We start from the raw sequence: 18,242 nt of genomic DNA, 5'->3' as shown, positions 1-18,242 counted from the left end.
CATGGGTGCACTGTGCCCAAATTACTGGTTTTTATTGAAAAATCTATATTAAAGATTAAGTGTTTATAGCAAAGCTGAATTATTCCTAAATAAGTGCAATCAAGTATTAAGTAAATATGTTTAAGATACATGTAGAATGCCCGGTTTTTATCATCAGATACACAGTAATGTTGATTGTGTTTGCCATGGCATGTATTCTTCTTCAGAAAAGTGGGTTGCAATTTTGTCCCGGCTCTGTTATCAAACAGAAAATCCCTGAGGGCATTCTAATTTAAACTAAGAAGAACCAAGCCATGTGCACCACTGACAGCGCTAATGTAGTAGCTTGAGGTCACTATAAAGATGTTGGTCGGCTGTCTTACCTGTATTTTAAAAACTATATATATGAAGCTGTATGTTGTCCTACCGGCTCTTGCAGTTATCACACGTGCTGACCTGGGCAAAAGTCTCCCCTGTCACGGCACTGGCCTATTTCTCCCGTCAGTTTCCCCCTCACCCACTCACGGCTCAGTTTGCTGTCAAGACACTCCGTCTCCATCCACCGGTAAGTCTTGTTCACCTTTCCCCTGGTGTCAGTTTGTGAGCGCAGTTCTGAGCTGCCTCTCTGCCAGTGGAGGTTTTCTTTTTGCCAGCCTGGCTTTCTGTTCGTTTGTTTTACAGATAAAGATATGCAAGCATTCAAATGAAATTTTGTGTTTAAGACCAATCTGTTAAGTTTTTGTGTTGACCAGAATCCTGATCCAGGAATTTTTTTTTTGTGAATAGTTGTTCGCTAATAACAGATAAGACAGAAATGCCAAGTAGGTATTTTTGTGCCTAGTGTTTTACACCAATATGTCAAGCTGTGTCCAAACTTTCTCATGCAGTTGATTCATGCAGTGTTCTCTGCGGGAAGAAGCTTTAATTCCTTTCTTTGCAGTTGGCCAATCAGCAATTTGATAACATATTATCATTGGAGAAAACCAGAAGATGTTAACATGTTTTGTGCTTATTTTCTTTCCTCTCCAGGAAGCTCTCTTATTCTACATACCACAGCTTGTCCAGGCTGTCCGATACGATACAGTAAGTGTGCAGTTTGAGTGTTGTCCTCTTTGATTTTTACATTGTACATTACTGATTGGTAAAAGTTAATTTATACTGATTATTTGTCTGTTTTACATCATGTATACTGATTTTTGGGTAATGTTTATATTCAGGCGTTTATTTAATCTTTCTGCTGGAGGTAAAGAATTGTGTAGAAATGTATACCGACACTGCAGTACAAGAGTTAAGTTCATTGAATATTTAATAAGAATATATTTCATGCATATTGTGTTGTATATAATTTAACTGAATATACAGTTTTAAAATAACTTAAAATTTCACCCCAAAAATTGGTGATTTAGAGACCAAGAAATTTCATCAAACAGTCACCTGCACTTAAATGTACTGTTACATGGAGAGTAAAATGGACAGTTACATGCACAGTTATGTGCACATGGGCAGTTACATGGATAGCTACACCGACAGTTATGTTGACAGTGAAATGGACAGTTACATGTACACATGTATGGGCAGTTACATGGAAAGCGACATGGATAGCTACACCGACAGTTATGTTGACAGTGAAATGGATAGGTATTGTACCTGGGCAGTTACATGTACATGGGCAGTTACATGGAAATCAACATGAATAGCTACTCAGACAGTTGTGTTGACAGTGAAATGGACAGTTAAATGTACACGTACATGGGGAGTGACATAAAAAGCGACATGGATAGCAGCACAGTCAGTTATGTTGACAGTGAAATGGATAGGTATTGTACGTGGGCAGTTACATGTACATGGGCAGTTACATGGAAAGCAACATGGATAGCTACACCGACAGTTATGTTGACAGTGAAATGGATAGGTATTGTACCTGGGCAGTTACATGTACATGGGCAGTTACATGGAAAGCAACATGAATAGCTACACAGACAGTTATGTTGACAGTGAAATGAACAGTTACATGTACATGTACATGGGCAGTTACATGGAAAGAGACCTGGATAGCTGCACAGACAGTTATGTTGACAGTGAAATGGTCAGTTACATGTACACGTACATGGGCAGTTACATGCAAAGAGACCTGGATAGCTGCACAGTCAGTTATGTTGACAGTGAAATGGACAGCAAACTGGACTATAATATTGACAACAAAATGGAGAGTAGAATGACCAGTTGAAAATTTACATAGGCAGTTACAGGTACAGTTGAGACTAGAAAATTGATATCAGGTGACCACACATTTGGGGTTACTAGTGGGTAGGATAGACTGACTATTTGATCAAATTTTTTGCAGCATGTCAGGGTTTTGTGGTTTGTTTTACAGATGGGTTACGTGACAGAGTTTATTCTGTGGGCAGCCAAACATTCTCAGCTTTTGGCTCATCAGCTGCTCTGGAACATGAAAACTAATGTTTACCATGATGAAGACGGAATGATCAAGGATGGTAAGTCTGTGTATACTTGTAGTTGTGTTCAAATTTACCATAATGAAGATGGGACTGATCAAGGATGGTAAGTCTGTGTATACCTGTAGTTGTGTTCAAATTTACCTTAATGAAGATGGGACTGATCAAGGATGGTAAGTCTGTGTATACCTGTAGTTGTGTTCAAATTTACCATAATGAAGATGGGACTGATCAAGGATGGTAAGTCTGTGTATACCTGTAGTTGTGCTCAAATTTACCATGATGAAGACAGCTTAAGATGTTGAGTCTGTCCTAGAGGGAAAGTCATATCAGGTGCCATCTTGTGTCCATCCTATCTTAGGATCAGCCAGCAACCTGGGAATGGCTGTGAGTGTAGCCCGGTTTCTACCCACCATAATACTGGCTTCCAGCAGATAAGTGAAATATTCTTGAGTATGTTGTAAAGCACCAACCAATCTAATGAATATATTATCACTTAAACGTATAAATTGTCTTTAAATGTGGCGATCATATTCAACATGACAAATATGTAGCCTTTAACCTCGGGGTACGTGGAATTCAACTCTGTAAAACATAAAGTGCCAGAGATCCCTTACTGAGTAAATCATTGACTCCCTCTCAGCTGTACAGTACTTTACTGTGCAGTATTAATCTGGGAATTGTCTTTGCTTACAGTTGACCTTGGGGATGCTCTGTACAGTACTTTTCTGTGCAGTATAAATCTGGGAATTGTCTTGCTTACAGTTGACATTGGGGATGCTCTGTACAGTACTTTATTGTGCAGGATTAACCTGGGAATTGTCTTTGCTTTTAGTTGACATTGGGGATGCTCTGTACAGTACTTTATTGTGCAGTATTAACCTGGGAATTGTCTTTGCTTACAGTTGACATTGGGGATGCCCTAGAATCCCTCATCATGGAAATCACTAACTCTCTCAGCGGACCAGCCAGGAATTTTTATGAAAGAGAATTTGACTTCTTTGATAAAATAACAGGGATATCTGGCGAAATCAGGTAAAGCATATCCCGTTATTTGGTGATTATGATGCCTAGTAAAAGAGGTGAAAATATAGTGAAAGAAATACTGTTAAAAAAATAAACAGTAAAACTAAACCAAAAAACTAAATGACGACTCAATGGGACCACCATTCTATGTACTGAAGTGTTAGAGCTGAACTACAGCAGAAGGGTGTCTTAATCTGAAAAACAAGGTTTAGACCAATGAATCAGTGCTGTGTATTGTTCATGTTGTCAGGCCCTACCCCAAAGGTCCAGAGAGGAAGCAGGCCTGTCTGAATGAGCTGAGTAAAGTACAGGTGCAAACAGGTTCGTTTTTCTACCTCATGTTCTTTCTCGAAAAACCAGTCTTCCTTTCTGTATCACTTCTATTTCAGGGTTTTCTTTATTTGCACAGGGTTTGCGCAGGTCCTTGAAAGTCCTGGAAAGTTTTTTTTGTTTTTGTGTTTTAGAAATTCTAGGCCTTGAAAGTGCTTGTAATTGGCTGTTTTTGAGTAAAGGTCCTTGAAAGTGTTTGAATTTCAGGAGGCTCAGTGAGTAAATGGGATGTGAAAAAGTAAAACTGTGTGAAAGGCTTTGCTTCATTTACTTTTCAAGCTATCTTCAGTGTCCGCTGCAGACTGCAACTTAGTTAACTCGTGTCTTGCAGTATACATGTACATGTATTAGTGTTTCTGTTCCAGAGCCACATACATAACTCAAGTTTGTGGCCCTGGATCATGGATAGGCCTGCATATAGTATAGCCACACGTGTTGCCATTGTGAGTGATATTTCCTCTAATTGGGCTGTGTATGATTATTTTGCCCATTCTTAATTGGGGCAGTACATGAAAAAATGCCTGGGAAATGTAAGTTTTGCGACTTAAAAGATTGGTTGAAGTCGGGCACAGGTTAACGTGTTCAGTGTATGTGATGGGGAGGTAACTCTTGACAAACCACCCAAGTGCCAGGGCCAAAATTAGGGGATGAAGGTGAACAACAGCCCATCTACTAACTTTTGTACACAGACTGGGTTTGGAGTTGTCGGCATGATAGTTGATCTTTCAATAATGGCATGGGACAATTGCTTTGGATGAGGTTTACAAAATATCCACGTGGGAGTGGGGACCTGTGTGCAACTGTGATATGCAACATATATCACTTTGATTTTGAATTCTGGTAGGTGCTTTAATTTAGTCTTTTATGTCCTGGAAAATCATGGAATTTATTTTCTTATCACCTGTGCGCACCCTGATTGCACATTTTATGCCATTCTTTTCATCCATTTTCAACAAAGTTGCAGGAATTTTTGTTGTGTCGTGGACCATGGCGTACAGCTACATGTAGCTATTATTCTGACAGCATGTATTGCTTCTGCAATTCTTCCAGAATGCGTCTTCTTCTGTAAACTAAAATCTGCGATTACTCACGTCTAGCTGTGACTTCATGCTTATGTACATGTGTATATACTTGTATGTCAGCTGGTTTTCTGGTGAACATGTACACATGATGAGATGGAAGTTTTCTTCACGTGTAGACTTGATCACATTGTAATACTACATTTGACCCAAGTATTAGTATAAGATAAGGGTCTTAATACGATATTCGACTGGCCGTGATAGTACAGTTGGTAGAGCGCCCGCTTCAGGAGCTGTAGATCCAGGGTCAATCCTGGGTCGAGTCACACGTAAGACTTTAAAAGAAGAAGTTGTAACTTCCTCGCTTGGCGTTAGGCATGAGGGGGACAGCGCAACGAGTGGTTGACCCGTATCATTATAATGGCTTGGGCAGTGCGGCTTACTTGCCTTCAGTAAGTCATCTCAGTGAGGCAGCACTAGATGAAAGAGCGGTGGAAATCTGTCCTGCAACAAGTAGGCACATTGCATACACCTTAAGGATTCCTTTGTCGTTACATGACCGAAAAATTGTTGAGTACGATGTCAAACCCAAGCACTCACTCACTCACGAAATGATACTTTTGATGCCAACACATACACATTTTCTGATAAGAAATGAATCATACTTGAGAAAAAAACTCCACAGTGGCCCTGTACATTGTATCAGTTGATTGAATCCATAAGAGTCAAGCTTAATGTGTAACATGCAAAATGCTAAGCTTTAGGGGGGATACAATAAACTGTGTGTATTATGAAGGTTTTTCAGGTTACTTGTATACTCTTCTGGAGAATGGCAATTCTAAAATTCTGAAAACCGATTTACTTTATAGTGTGCTGTAGTGCACATGTTTCATCACATTTAAATAAGGCTTTAGCTTCCCGAATAGAACAGTATGTGGGAAGGTCTTCCAGCAACCCACGGATGGTCGTTGGTTTCCCTCGGGCTGCGCCCGGCTTCCTCCCAACAAAATGCTGGCCGTCATCGTATGAGTGAAATATTCTTGAGTACGGCGTAAAACACCAATCAAATAAATAAATAAATAAATCTTGAATAGAACATGCACTGTTTTGATGCCCTGAGATGTAAGAGTATGTATACTGAGAATCAATGTTCTCTGTTTTTTCCCCACAGGTTGTTACCTGCCGTCTAATCCAGAGACGATTGTCACGGACATAGATTATAACTCTGGCACACCTATGCAGAGGTAAGCCCGACAGGCTGTGATATCCAGTCATGGTTACAATATGAACTGCATATACATGAACTTCTAGGAGTTCAAATCCAGCTGTAGTCAATGTTCGTACTGCTCAGGAGACTAAAGTTCAATCTCAAAGTTATGGCTGTTTGGTTATAAAGATGCATGCCATTTTCAGTTGCTAGGTTACATGATGTCCAGGTTCAATCCAGGCTGGGTAAGGGAACATAATTTACAGACTTTCCCTGGTCACACTGTGCTTATAAGTGGTTGAAGATGTTTGTGTGTCTGTTTGCACCGTCCAATGTATAGTGAAGACCTCATTGTTTTTCACCAACATGGTGTCCATACCTGTGTGTTATGTGGGAAAGTTTGTCACCAACTTGCCAAAATGTTGGTGGTTTACCTATGGCACTGTGGTGTCCTCCACCCGTAAAAGTGACCGTCATCTTATACTTGTTTGGTATTTCATTAAACAATTCTGAAAGTAATACTGTAAAAAAAAAAATTCTTAGGCTTTTCATGCGTATATAAATACCCTAATTCTTCGCTTTGCCACCAATATTTTGAAAGATTCTGAGAGAACTGCAGCCTGTATAGAAATAACTTGCACAGTTTTAGGAAGCTTACAACTTTAATGACAAATCATTTTTAGTGTCATTTTCATTATAATTGTAGGCATAAATTCCATTGAAAAAAGTGCTTTAGTGTTTGAAAAGGTTGAAAATTTACACTGCTGATATTCCTTTCATAATAGATAATCTTGGAGCTTCCTTTCTTGGCCCTCAACATTATGGCATAAGTTCATTTGATTGGTGTTTTACGTTGTTCTCAAGAATATTTCACTTATACGACGGCGACCAGCATTATGGTTGCAGGAAACCGGGGGGGAAACCCATGACCATCCGCAGGTTGCTGTCACACCTGCCCACATACGGCTGGAGAGGAAGCCAGCATGAGTTGGATTTGAACTCACAGGACCCCATTGGTGAGAGGGACATGAATTCAGTAAACATGTACCTGATTGAGACACACATTCTGGGAAAACACCATTATACAGAGGAAATACAAGCGAATGTAAACCCAAAGCTAACAAATAAAGATAAAGGGTTAGAGGATGAGAATTTTGTAGCTGTTTTTGTCATTGTGGTGCAGGACCAATGTCAGGATAACATATGTGTTGCCCACGGTAACCATGCCATGATTTCACACCTGCCTGTTATGTGTTTGCAGTGCTGCAAAAGCGCCGTTCCTGGCGCGGTTTCGTGTGAAGCGATGTGGGATCCACGGCCTGGAGGCGCTGGCGTCAGGCGATCATCATGCGCAAAGTGAGATCATGGCAGCTCCGGAGTACTGGCAGGCTTGTATCTTCAAAGTGGGTGATGATGTCAGACAGGTCAGTGCAGCCTTAGCATGCTAGCTACCATTCTGCTACACGCCAGGAGGTTCTGGTCACATCACATAAAGGGGAGAATTTTAAAGGCCATACTGAACCCAAGACAAAGACAAAAAAAAGCTCAGGAGTTGATATTATTTCCCAATAAGTCTCGCAAAGAACCTTGAGAAGATTTGTCCTGAAATGAGGACAAAGAAAACACTCTTGTATGCTTAGTAAAGTTTTCCATAGAAACAGTTGTTGAATATTATAATATGCAAAGGATTTGTGCATTGTCTTAAAAAATTTAATACATGGTAAAGTATACTAGTAGTAAGATGTTAAGATTTACAGATATATATTTTTTTTCTGACCTTGATGTTCGTTTGTCAGTGGCAGCCTTATGTCCAACTTTCCTGAGCCTCTGAAAGGTCTACTCCACCCTTAAAATTTACAGCTGTTGCAGATGGGGAATATTGTGCTTTGGGCAGGAAATTCACTCTTTCTTGAGCCTTGGTGACAATAAACATTGGTAAAACACCCCTTGGCAATATGGCATGCATATATGCACATAACACTTAAGAAAGTTCAACAGTAACGTGCCAAATGTCTCAGGATCTCTGGTTCACTCCATTCATATAAATGGACTGAGGTAAATAAAGAAAAAAAAAGTTGATGACTGACATCGGATAGTGAAATATTCTTCAGTATAATGTTAGACAAGGATCAAATCAGTTAGTTTTTTGACTACATGCACAGGTATGTGTTGATTAGGCTAAGCTTGGGTCTTTTGTACACTCTTTGATGCGATATTGTCTAATGTTAGCCAAAGTATTGTTACAGTTTTCTGCCAGGACGTTTTGTAGCTCCTTTATACAAATACTCGTTTGTAACAAGATTTTCACATCCATGCTTCCCCCTGTGTTTAGGACATGCTGGCTCTGCAGGTTATAGGACTATTCAAGAACATCTTTGAGCAGACAGGGTTAGATATGTACCTGGTTCCCTACAGAGTCGTGGCTACTGCCCCAGGGGTAAGTCTTTGTGGGTTAAAGAAAAAAAGACAACACCACACCAGGTTTATATTTGAAATGAGAAAATATTCCACCCACGTTTGTAAAGCGTACTTTTTTAGTTTTGTGATGTTGTGTGACGGAGATATTGCTATGCAAAGCAGGCAAAAATGTGCACACCAAGAGAATTTAACGCGCCGTCGTATGTTATCAATTTTAACCAGTCAGACACAAGTTATTTCTATGATCCATGGAGGCAGTTGTTTCTGGTGTGACATGAAGCTGCTATAACTTTTTCTGTGCATACTGAAGACCTTAGGTCATGAGTGACTTGAAATCATGTTTCCAGTTTCTCTCTAAGGGTTCCTTCATTGTCATATGACTGAAAAATTGTTAAGTATGACGTTAAACCCCAAGCACTCGTTCACTCTTTCGAGTTTCTCTAAAATGGCACATCCAATGGATTCCAGATTCCTGATTAAAAATTGATTTATTGTTACCAACCTTGTCAGAAAAAAGATTGCACCTGGTTAAGTCTGTTTTTACCCAGCATCATGATTATGTAAAATACATGTAACTATGGTTATATTCTTTGTTGCCTTTTCTGTGAAAAGATTTTTCTGTTTGTCAAGATTCCATTGTAACCATGTACATGTATTAAGTTAACTATTGTTGTGTCCAACTTTTTATCTGTAGATGATTTAAGAAATACGAGGACTGAATTGAAAAGTTGAATCACTGAAATAAATGTGTGAAATGTGGGGGAAAATATAGGCCTCTGCTCTCTCCTTAGATACGATAGAGAAACAAAATTCTAGCCTTGCATTTTATATGTCATACCGATTTACTTTATCTCTCAGGTACATGCAAAAATTTAAACGGCCAGACATCTTAAGTAAATCATTCAGGTAGATTTAATGATTCACTGATTGCATAACAAACTGGTGGATCAGAAGAAGCAGTACAGTTCATCAATGTCATGCTTATGACTTTGTACGTGTATTTGTTAACTATTCACCTTTGTAACGGAGCATTTGTTGACAAGACACATTTGTAACTGAGTGTTTGCGTACAATTCACCTTTTGTAACATTGTTTTTGGTTTGCTAGTCTGGTGTGATAGAGGTCGTACCTGACAGTAAGTCACGTGATCAGATTGGACGACAGACGGACATTGGGATGTTTGAGTATTTCCTGAACAAGTATGGAGACATCAGTACACCTGCCTTTCAAGCTGTGAGTACAATAAATTGTGCCTTCCAAGCTGTGAGTACAATAGATTTTGCCTTCCAAGCTGTGAGCACAGCAGATTGTGCCTTCCAAGCTGTGAGTACAATAGATTGTGCCTTCCAAGGTGTGAGTTCAATAGATTGTGCCTTCCAAGCTGTCAGTACAATAGATTGTGCCTTCCAATCTGTGAGTACAATAGATTGTGCCTTTCAAGCTGTGAGTACAATAGATTGTGCCTTTCAAGCTGTAAATACAATAGATTGTGCCTTCCAATCTGTGAGTACAATAGATTGTGCCTTCCAAGCTGTGAGTACAATAGATTGTGCCTTTCAAGCTGTAAGTACAATAGTTTGTGCTTTCCTAGCCATGAGTGCAATAGATTATGACTTTCAAGCTCTTAGTACAATAGATTGTGCCTTCCAATCTGTGAGTACAATAGATTGTGCCTTCCAATCTGTGAGTACAATAGATTGTGCCTTCCAATCTGTGAGTACAATAGATTGTGCCTTCCAATCTGTGAGTACAATGGAGTATGCCTTCCAAACACTGGATACAATAGATTTTGCCTTCCACAAACACTGGGTACAATAGGCTGTGCTTTCCAAGCTATAAGTACAATGCATTGTGCCTTTCAAGCTGTGAGTACAATAGTTTGTGCTTTCCTAGCCATGAGTACAATAGATTGTGACTTTCATGCTGTGAGTACAACAGATTGCACTTCCCAAGCCATGAGAACAATAGATTGTGCCTTCCAAGCTGTGAGTACAATAGATTGTGCCTTCCAGTCTGTGAGTACAATTGAGTGTGCCTTCCAAGCTGTGAGTACAACAGATTGTGCCTTCCAAGCTGTGAGTATAATAGCTTGTGCCTTCCAATCTGTGAGTACAATAGATTGTGCCTTCCAATCTGTTAGTACAATAGATTGTGCCTTCCAAGCTGTGAGTACAATAGATTTTGCCTTCCCCAAACACTGGGTACAATAGGCTGTGCTTTCCAAGCTATAAGTACAATAGATTTTGACTTTCAAACTGTGAGTATAATAGATTGTACCCTCTAAACTCTAAGTCTTTCAAAGTGTTTGTACAGTAAATTTTACCTTTCCTTTTGTGAGTACAATAGATTGTTTTGGCAATTTGTTATGAAGTTGTTATAGGTAAATAAATAAATCACTGAAATACGCCTTCTCTGACAAAGTGCCTGTAACACTTTAATTGAATACCTGTTCATCCTCAAAGTGCAGCAAATATTTCTCTTTTGTACGTTGCAGGCAAGACGTAACTTCATCATGAGTATGGCAGCGTACAGTGTGGTGGGCTACTTGCTCCAGATCAAAGACAGACACAACGGCAATATCATGCTGGACAGCAGTGGACATCTTGTACATATAGGTCAGTTATATTGTGCTAGGCAGTAGTGGACATCTTGTACATATAGGTCAGCTATATTGTGCTGGACAGCAGTGGACACCTTGTACATATGTCAGTTATATTGTGGTGGACAGCAGTGGACATCTTGTACATATAGGTCAGTTATATTGTGCTGGACAGGAGTGGACACCTTGTAAATATAGGTCAATTATATTGTGCTAGACAGTAGTGGACATCGTACATATAGGTCAGCTATATTGTGCTGGACAGCAGTGGACATCTTGTACATATGTCAGTTATATTGTGCTGGACAGGAGTGGACATCTTGTATATATAGGTCAATTATATTGTGCTAGACAGTAGTGGACATCTTGTACATATAGGTCAGTTATATTATGATAGGCAGTAGCGGACATCGTTGATATCGGTCAGTTATATTGTGCTGGACAACAGTGGACATTGTACATATAGGTCAGTTATATTGTGCTGGACAGCAGTGGACATCTTGTAAATATAGGGCAGTTATATTGTTCTGGACAGAAGTGGACATCTTGTACATATAGGTCAGCTGTATTGTACTGGACAGTAGTGGACATCTTGTAGGTCAGTTATATTGTGCTGGACAGTAGTGGACATCTTGCACATATAGGTCAGTTATATTGTGCTGGACAGTAGTGGACATCTTGTACATATAGGTCAGTTATATTGTACTGGACAGTAGTGGACATCTTGTACATATAGATCAGTTATATTGTGCTGGACAGTAGTGGACATCTTGTACATATAGGTCAGCTATATTGTACTGGACAGCAGTGGACATCTTGTACATATAGGTCAGCTATATTGTTCTGGACAGCAGTGGACATCTTGTACATATAGGTCAGTTATATTGTGCTGGACAGTAGTGGACATCTTGTACATATAGGTCAGTTATATTGTTCTGGACAGTAGTGGACATCTTGTACATATAGATCAGTTATATTGTGCTGGACAGTAGTGGACATCTTGTACATATAGGGTGCTGGACAGTAGTGGACATCTTGTACATGTAGGTCAGTTATATTGTACTGGACAGCAGCGCACATCTTGTACATATAGGTCAGCTATATTGTGCTGGACAGCAGTGGACGTCTTGTACATATAGGTCAGTTATATTGTGCTGGACAGGAGTGGACATTTTGTAGATATAGGTCAGTTATATTGTGCTGGACAGTAGTGGACATCGTACATATAGGTCAGCTATATTGTGCTGGACAATAGTGGACATCTTGTACATATGTCAGTTATATTGTTCTGGACAGCAGTGGACATCTTGTACATATAGGTCAGTTATATTGTGCTGGACAATAGTGGACATCTAGTACATATAGGTCAGTTATATTGTGCTGGACAGCAGTGGACGTCTTGTACATATAGGTCAGTTATATTGTGCTGGACAGCAGTGGACATCCTGTACATATAGGTCAGTTATGTTGTGCTGGACAGCAGTGGACATCTTATACATATGTAACCTGTCACCACCAGTAATATGACATACATGCATAACACATGTGATAAAGAACACTATAAAAGTTGGTGGTTTTAGACATCTTGGATTCTGGTTTCCTCCACCCAGGCCAAAGATCTGGAGCCACTTTCAGAAAGCGGCATACAGCGTCACTATTACCGTACCATTTTCCTGTATGTGCGATATCGTACAAGTATGACATCTTTGTTAAAGTAGCATCTGGCTACCAGCATAGGAAGGATTGAACTGTTTTGTTGGTATAGGTAACAAAAATTCGTACTAAATCATGTGACTTGTCAAAACCTTTACACAACCTTTGTTGACAGTAATTTACCAGTCACCTTTCTCATAAGCTAGAGGCCCGTTTCACAAAAAGTCTAAAGGCTAAGCTTTGACTGCTAACTCTGTTAGCTGACTAACAATGTCTAGCTTGTTTCACGAAGAAAATCTTTGGCTATCGACTAAAGCTTTTTGTTTTAAATTTTGAAAGATATTCGAAAGCCCTTAGCCATGCTTGTCCTAAGGTGGCTGGGAGGAAACAGATTGGACATTTGAAGTGTTATGAGTCTCTCTTTTGGAAGTTCATTTATTGATTGGAGAAAAATAGGTACAAATCTGCCTCTGTCGGCAAACAAAGGTCTTAATAATGTTCACAAATCATCAAAATTCATCCATTGTTGTTGTTTAGCTTCGACTGAATGTTGTAAAAGTTATGATTGTGCTTTGGTGAACTTCATTAAAAAACGAAAATGAAGAAGAAATTATCATCCTATCCTGATATTTGTAGATAGTCATTTAATTTATTTAGCTTTTGAAGCCAATTTAACAATAATCATGATAAACTCTATCAATCAGATTGCTGCAAAGCAGCCACATAGCTGGCTGTGGTAAGCCAACTAAACTTTAGACAGTTTTATGTTTGTGTAAAGACCGCTTGCCAATTGTTTTCACATCCGGCTTATGGCAGTGGGCTAAATGATCCATGGTGGACTAACAGACCCAAGATGAAGTTTTGTGAAATGAGCCCAAGAAGCTCAAATGACTCCACTTTAGTACAAAGATGACAAATTTTCTCCATTATTCACCTATACTCTGTATAACTTTTAGTGAAACTTTTTTCAGACACCCATTATGTTAAAGTAAATGTAATTAGTTGCTAACTTTTCTGACATTTTTGTTACCTCCAGCAAGGATTTTTTTCTTCATTTTAAACGCGAAACTCTAATCTAATCTATCATTTCTTTGTTGTGCAGATTTCGGCTTCATGTTCGAGAGCTCACCGGGCGGTAACCTTGGGTGGGAGCCAGATTTCAAATTAACCTATGAGATGGTGATGATCATGGGGGGCAATATGGAGGCTGCCCCATTCCAGTGGTTCATGGAGCTCTGTGTCAAGGGTTACCTTGCTGTCAGGTGAGTCTGCATTGATAGGGACTTACTTGTATTAGTGGGGTACTCATAAAACTGGACATGTGTCTTCATCCAGGACTGGCCTGTCTCGTTTATCTCCTGTTATCTCTAACTCTAGGTGGATTTCCTCCAGACTATACTGGGATTCCTCCCACCATAATGCTGGCTGCCGCCATATCAGTGAAATATTCTTGAGCGCGGCAGAAACTCCATTCCAATAAATAAAAGAATACATCCACACGTGTTGTTACAGACATTTAAAACATTCCTGTATTCACAATTGTGCTCAGTATTAATATTTAATAACTTTTTAATTGGTCTATTGTTAAATTTAGATTTTTAAAGAAATCGAGGTTAGCTTTCTTAAGACGTTGAACAAACAAGTTCAAAGACCAACAGATGGATTTGTAAACAATGGTGCATTATATTATGCAATTTGCAGTAGTTCTGAACAGCTAAGATGGACATTTACTACCACATGTGCATTTCTGATCAGACTGACACTGTGACATTTACTTCTGCATTTCTGATCAGGCTGACACTGTGACATTTACTTCTGCGTTCCTGATCAGACTGACACTGTGACATTTACTTCTGCATTTCTGATCAGACTGACACTGTGACATTTACTTCTGCGCTCCTGATCAGACTGACACTGTGACATTTACTTCTGCATCCTGATCAGACTGACACTGTGACATTTACTTCTGCGTTCCTGATCAGACTGACAAAGTGACATTTATTTCTGCGTTCCTGATCAGACTGACAATGTGACATTTACTTTTGTGTTCCTAATTGGACTGACACTGTGACATTTACTTCTGAATGTCTGATCAGACTGACAAAGTGACATTTACTTCTGTGTTCCTGATCAGATTTACAAAATTACATTTTATTCTGCATTCCTGATTAGACTGGCAAAGTGACATTTACTTCTGCGTTACTGATCATACTGGCAAAGTGACATTTACTTCTGCATTCCTGATCAGACTGGCAAAGTGACATTTCCTTCTGCGTTCCTGATCAGACTGGCAAAGTGACATTTACTTCTGCATTCCTGATCGGACTGGCAAAGTGACATTTACTTCTGCATTCCTGATCAGATTTATGAAGTGATGTCCAGTACAAAACTTGGGTTCCTGTCCTGAGTTCAAAGACAAATCTGATGGGAATGTAAAGAATGTTGTATTAAATTATGTAATTTGCAAAAGTTCTGAAGAGCTGAAGTTGACATATACATGCACCGTCAGATTGACTGTGATTTCCTGTAGTAAACGTATCTTCCTGTTTTGACCCTGTAGACCACACATGGAGGCCATCATCTCGTTAGTTTCTTTGATGCTGGATACGGGACTACCATGTTTCCGAGGACAGACAATTAAGCAGCTTCGCTATCGCTTCATGCCCCACTGCAATGAGAGAGAGGCAGCCAATCATATGCTGAAGGTGGTCAAAGACTGTTGTCTAAACTGGAGAGGAAAGACCTATGACTGGTTACAGTATTACCAAAACCAAATCCCTTACTAGTCTGAGCTGGGAGTTTCGAGGTCAACCTTTGTATGCTGAAGATTATAGAAATCAAGCTTTAATTTTGTCTTTGGTTTTGCAAAAATCATGGACCAGTAAGATGGATGTATATTTGGAGAGAATAATATATTATTAAATGGGCTAGAAATGTGATTTATGATTTATGTACTTTGCATGTTTCATGTGGTCTTGCATGAAGGATTGGTGCTTCATGAGTCTGAACATGTACATGTATATGTACATATAGGCAGGTTTAGGTTGACTTTTATTATGCACAGGTATTGTACCCTGAATGCTATATAGGGTCAGGTCATCATTTCTGATGAGATGCATATGGCAGATCTACAGATCCAGGGAAATCCCTGGCAAGGCAAGGTACATTTGATGAGGATTTAGCCTGTTGTATAGTGGGATATGTAGTTTGTAGATAGTGTACAGTGTATATACAATTCAGGGTGTATAGCTTTGAATAAGAGGTAGACACTATTTTATTCAAAGATCAGAATGGACATTGAATGCTGCTGTTTCGTTTGTGGTACAGAGGTACAGGTACTTGCTTTTAATGGGATTCTCTTTGATTTTATGGAAGTACTGTCCTTCTCAAAAGTTAGCTGATCAGGGCAGTAGCAGTTTTAGCACTGGTTTATGGTTTGGAACAATTTGTTAGGCTTGGATATGGTGTTTTACATTATATTATTGTATTAATATTCTTGTACCTGTACTTGCTGCTACAGTGTAGGGTTTCACATACCAGCTGCGGCTGAAGTGGCATCATTCGCTGTTTCTCGTTGAACGTCACAGTTTTTCTTTGTTTTTCTTTGTGTTCCCGTCATCTTTTGTTTTTGTTTTATCTTTTACTCATCTTTGTTTTATCCTGGCCTCTGAGGTTTTTTTTCTTTTTGCAGTTTTGTTGGATTCTCAGTCCTGTACAACAGATAAACCCTAGAATATGATAGAGAATATAGGACAGAGATGTTATACATTATAGGCTTTGTCTGGATTAGCTCTTAGAAAATGTGGAGGCTGTCTTCACCCTTCCAGTTGTACTTTATTTTGTGTGTGTGGAGGGTGTTGACTGTCACGATTCATGATTTTAGATGTTCATGCATGATGGAAGCGGTACTTAAGGATTTTATGTGGATTTTTAACAAGAAGATGGACAAGGAACATAGAAGCTGTTAATACATAAGTCATAGTTACTTACTTTGTTCTTGTTAAGATTTAAAGAGGCAAAACTGAAAATCTGTTATGTCAGTTCAGATGACAAGCATATTCACGTATGTGTTATTAAGTCTGTATGAGTCATTATTCCTGGGCTTCTGTGAATAAGTTGTATTTTTGTACATGTGTGTACTATAATGCGTTATCATGTGTGTACTATAATGTGTCATGTATATACTATGTGTCATCATGTATGCACTATAATGTGTCATCATGTATGCACTATAATGTGCTATGTATGTACTATAATATGTTATCATGTATGTACTGTAATGTGTTATCATAATGTTTCATGTATGTACTATAATGTGTTATCATGTATGTACTGTAATGTGTCATCATGTATGTACTACAGTGTCATATACTGTGTGTCATCACGTATGTACTACAATGTGTCATGTATATACTATGTGACATCGTGTATGTACTATAATGTGTCATCGTGTATGTACTATAATGTGTCATCATGTATGTACTATAATGTGTCATCATAATGTATTATCATGGTTGTACTGTAATGTGTTATCATAATGTTTCATCATGTATGTACTATAATGTGTCATCATGTATGTACTGTGTGTCATCATGTATGTGCTACAGTGTCATATACTGTGTGTCATCACGTATGTACTACACTATGTGACATCGTGTATGTACTATAATGTGTCATCATGTATGTACTATAATGTGTCATAATGTATTATCATGTATGTACTATAATTTGTTATCATGTATGTACTATAATGTGTTATCATGTATGTACTATGATGTGTTATCATACATGTGTTTACATGTGTTATCATAATGTTTCATCATGTATGTACTGTAATGTGTCATCATGTATGTACTGTGTGTCATCATGTATGTACTACAGTGTCATATACTGTGTGTCATCACGTATGTACTACACTATGTGACATCGTGTATGTACTATAATGTGTCATCATGTATGTACTATAATGTGTCATAATGTGTTATCATGTATGTACTATAATGTTTCATCATGTATGTACTATAATGTGTTATCATGTATGTACTATGATGTGTTATCATACATGTGTTTACATGTGTTATCATAATGTTTCATCATGTATGTACTGTAATGTGTCATCATGTATGTACTGTGTGTCATCATGTATGTACTACAGTGTCATATACTGTGTGTCATCACGTATGTACTACACTATGTGACATCGTGTATGTACTATAATGTGTCATCATGTATGTACTATAATGTGTTATAATATTTCATCATGTATGTACTATAATGTGTTATCATAATGTTTCATCATGTACATACTATAATGTGTTATAATGTATGTACTAAATTGTGTTATGATATACATGTAAGTACTGGAATGTGTTATCATGTACAGGTATTCTATTCCTTCTCCAGCTGGTATTAGGGTTCTGTACTTTCATGTGGTTAATGACTGTGGAGAGTTTTATCTTTAGATATGCTTCACTCATGGAAGAGCTGATTGGTGCAATATTTTCTATGCGTCTGAGCAAATATGTGTTTTTATAGAGACTTTTAATTGGACATGA

General features: G+C 38.6%; 1 protein-coding gene across 1 annotated transcript in view; it reads left to right on the top strand.

The window, feature by feature from the left end:
• LOC135476444 (phosphatidylinositol 4-kinase alpha-like) overlaps positions 1-16,879 on the top strand; it is a 63,767-nt gene extending 46,888 nt beyond the window's left edge. The window contains 12 exon segments of the mRNA XM_064756472.1: positions 419-544; positions 1,009-1,062; positions 2,354-2,474; positions 3,341-3,470; positions 3,712-3,782; positions 5,982-6,054; positions 7,279-7,441; positions 8,350-8,454; positions 9,543-9,668; positions 10,930-11,050; positions 13,790-13,949; positions 15,248-16,879. Coding sequence (XP_064612542.1) covers positions 419-544; positions 1,009-1,062; positions 2,354-2,474; positions 3,341-3,470; positions 3,712-3,782; positions 5,982-6,054; positions 7,279-7,441; positions 8,350-8,454; positions 9,543-9,668; positions 10,930-11,050; positions 13,790-13,949; positions 15,248-15,473 — 1,476 coding nt within the window. The 3' untranslated portion in view covers positions 15,474-16,879.
• The last annotated feature ends 1,363 nt before the right edge of the window (positions 16,880-18,242 follow it).

The sequence above is a fragment of the Liolophura sinensis genome, chromosome 10, assembly GCF_032854445.1.
Source record: "Liolophura sinensis isolate JHLJ2023 chromosome 10, CUHK_Ljap_v2, whole genome shotgun sequence".
NCBI classification, from domain to species: Eukaryota; Metazoa; Mollusca; class Polyplacophora; order Chitonida; family Chitonidae; genus Liolophura; species Liolophura sinensis.
This window is presented reverse-complemented; position numbering and strand designations above follow the sequence as displayed.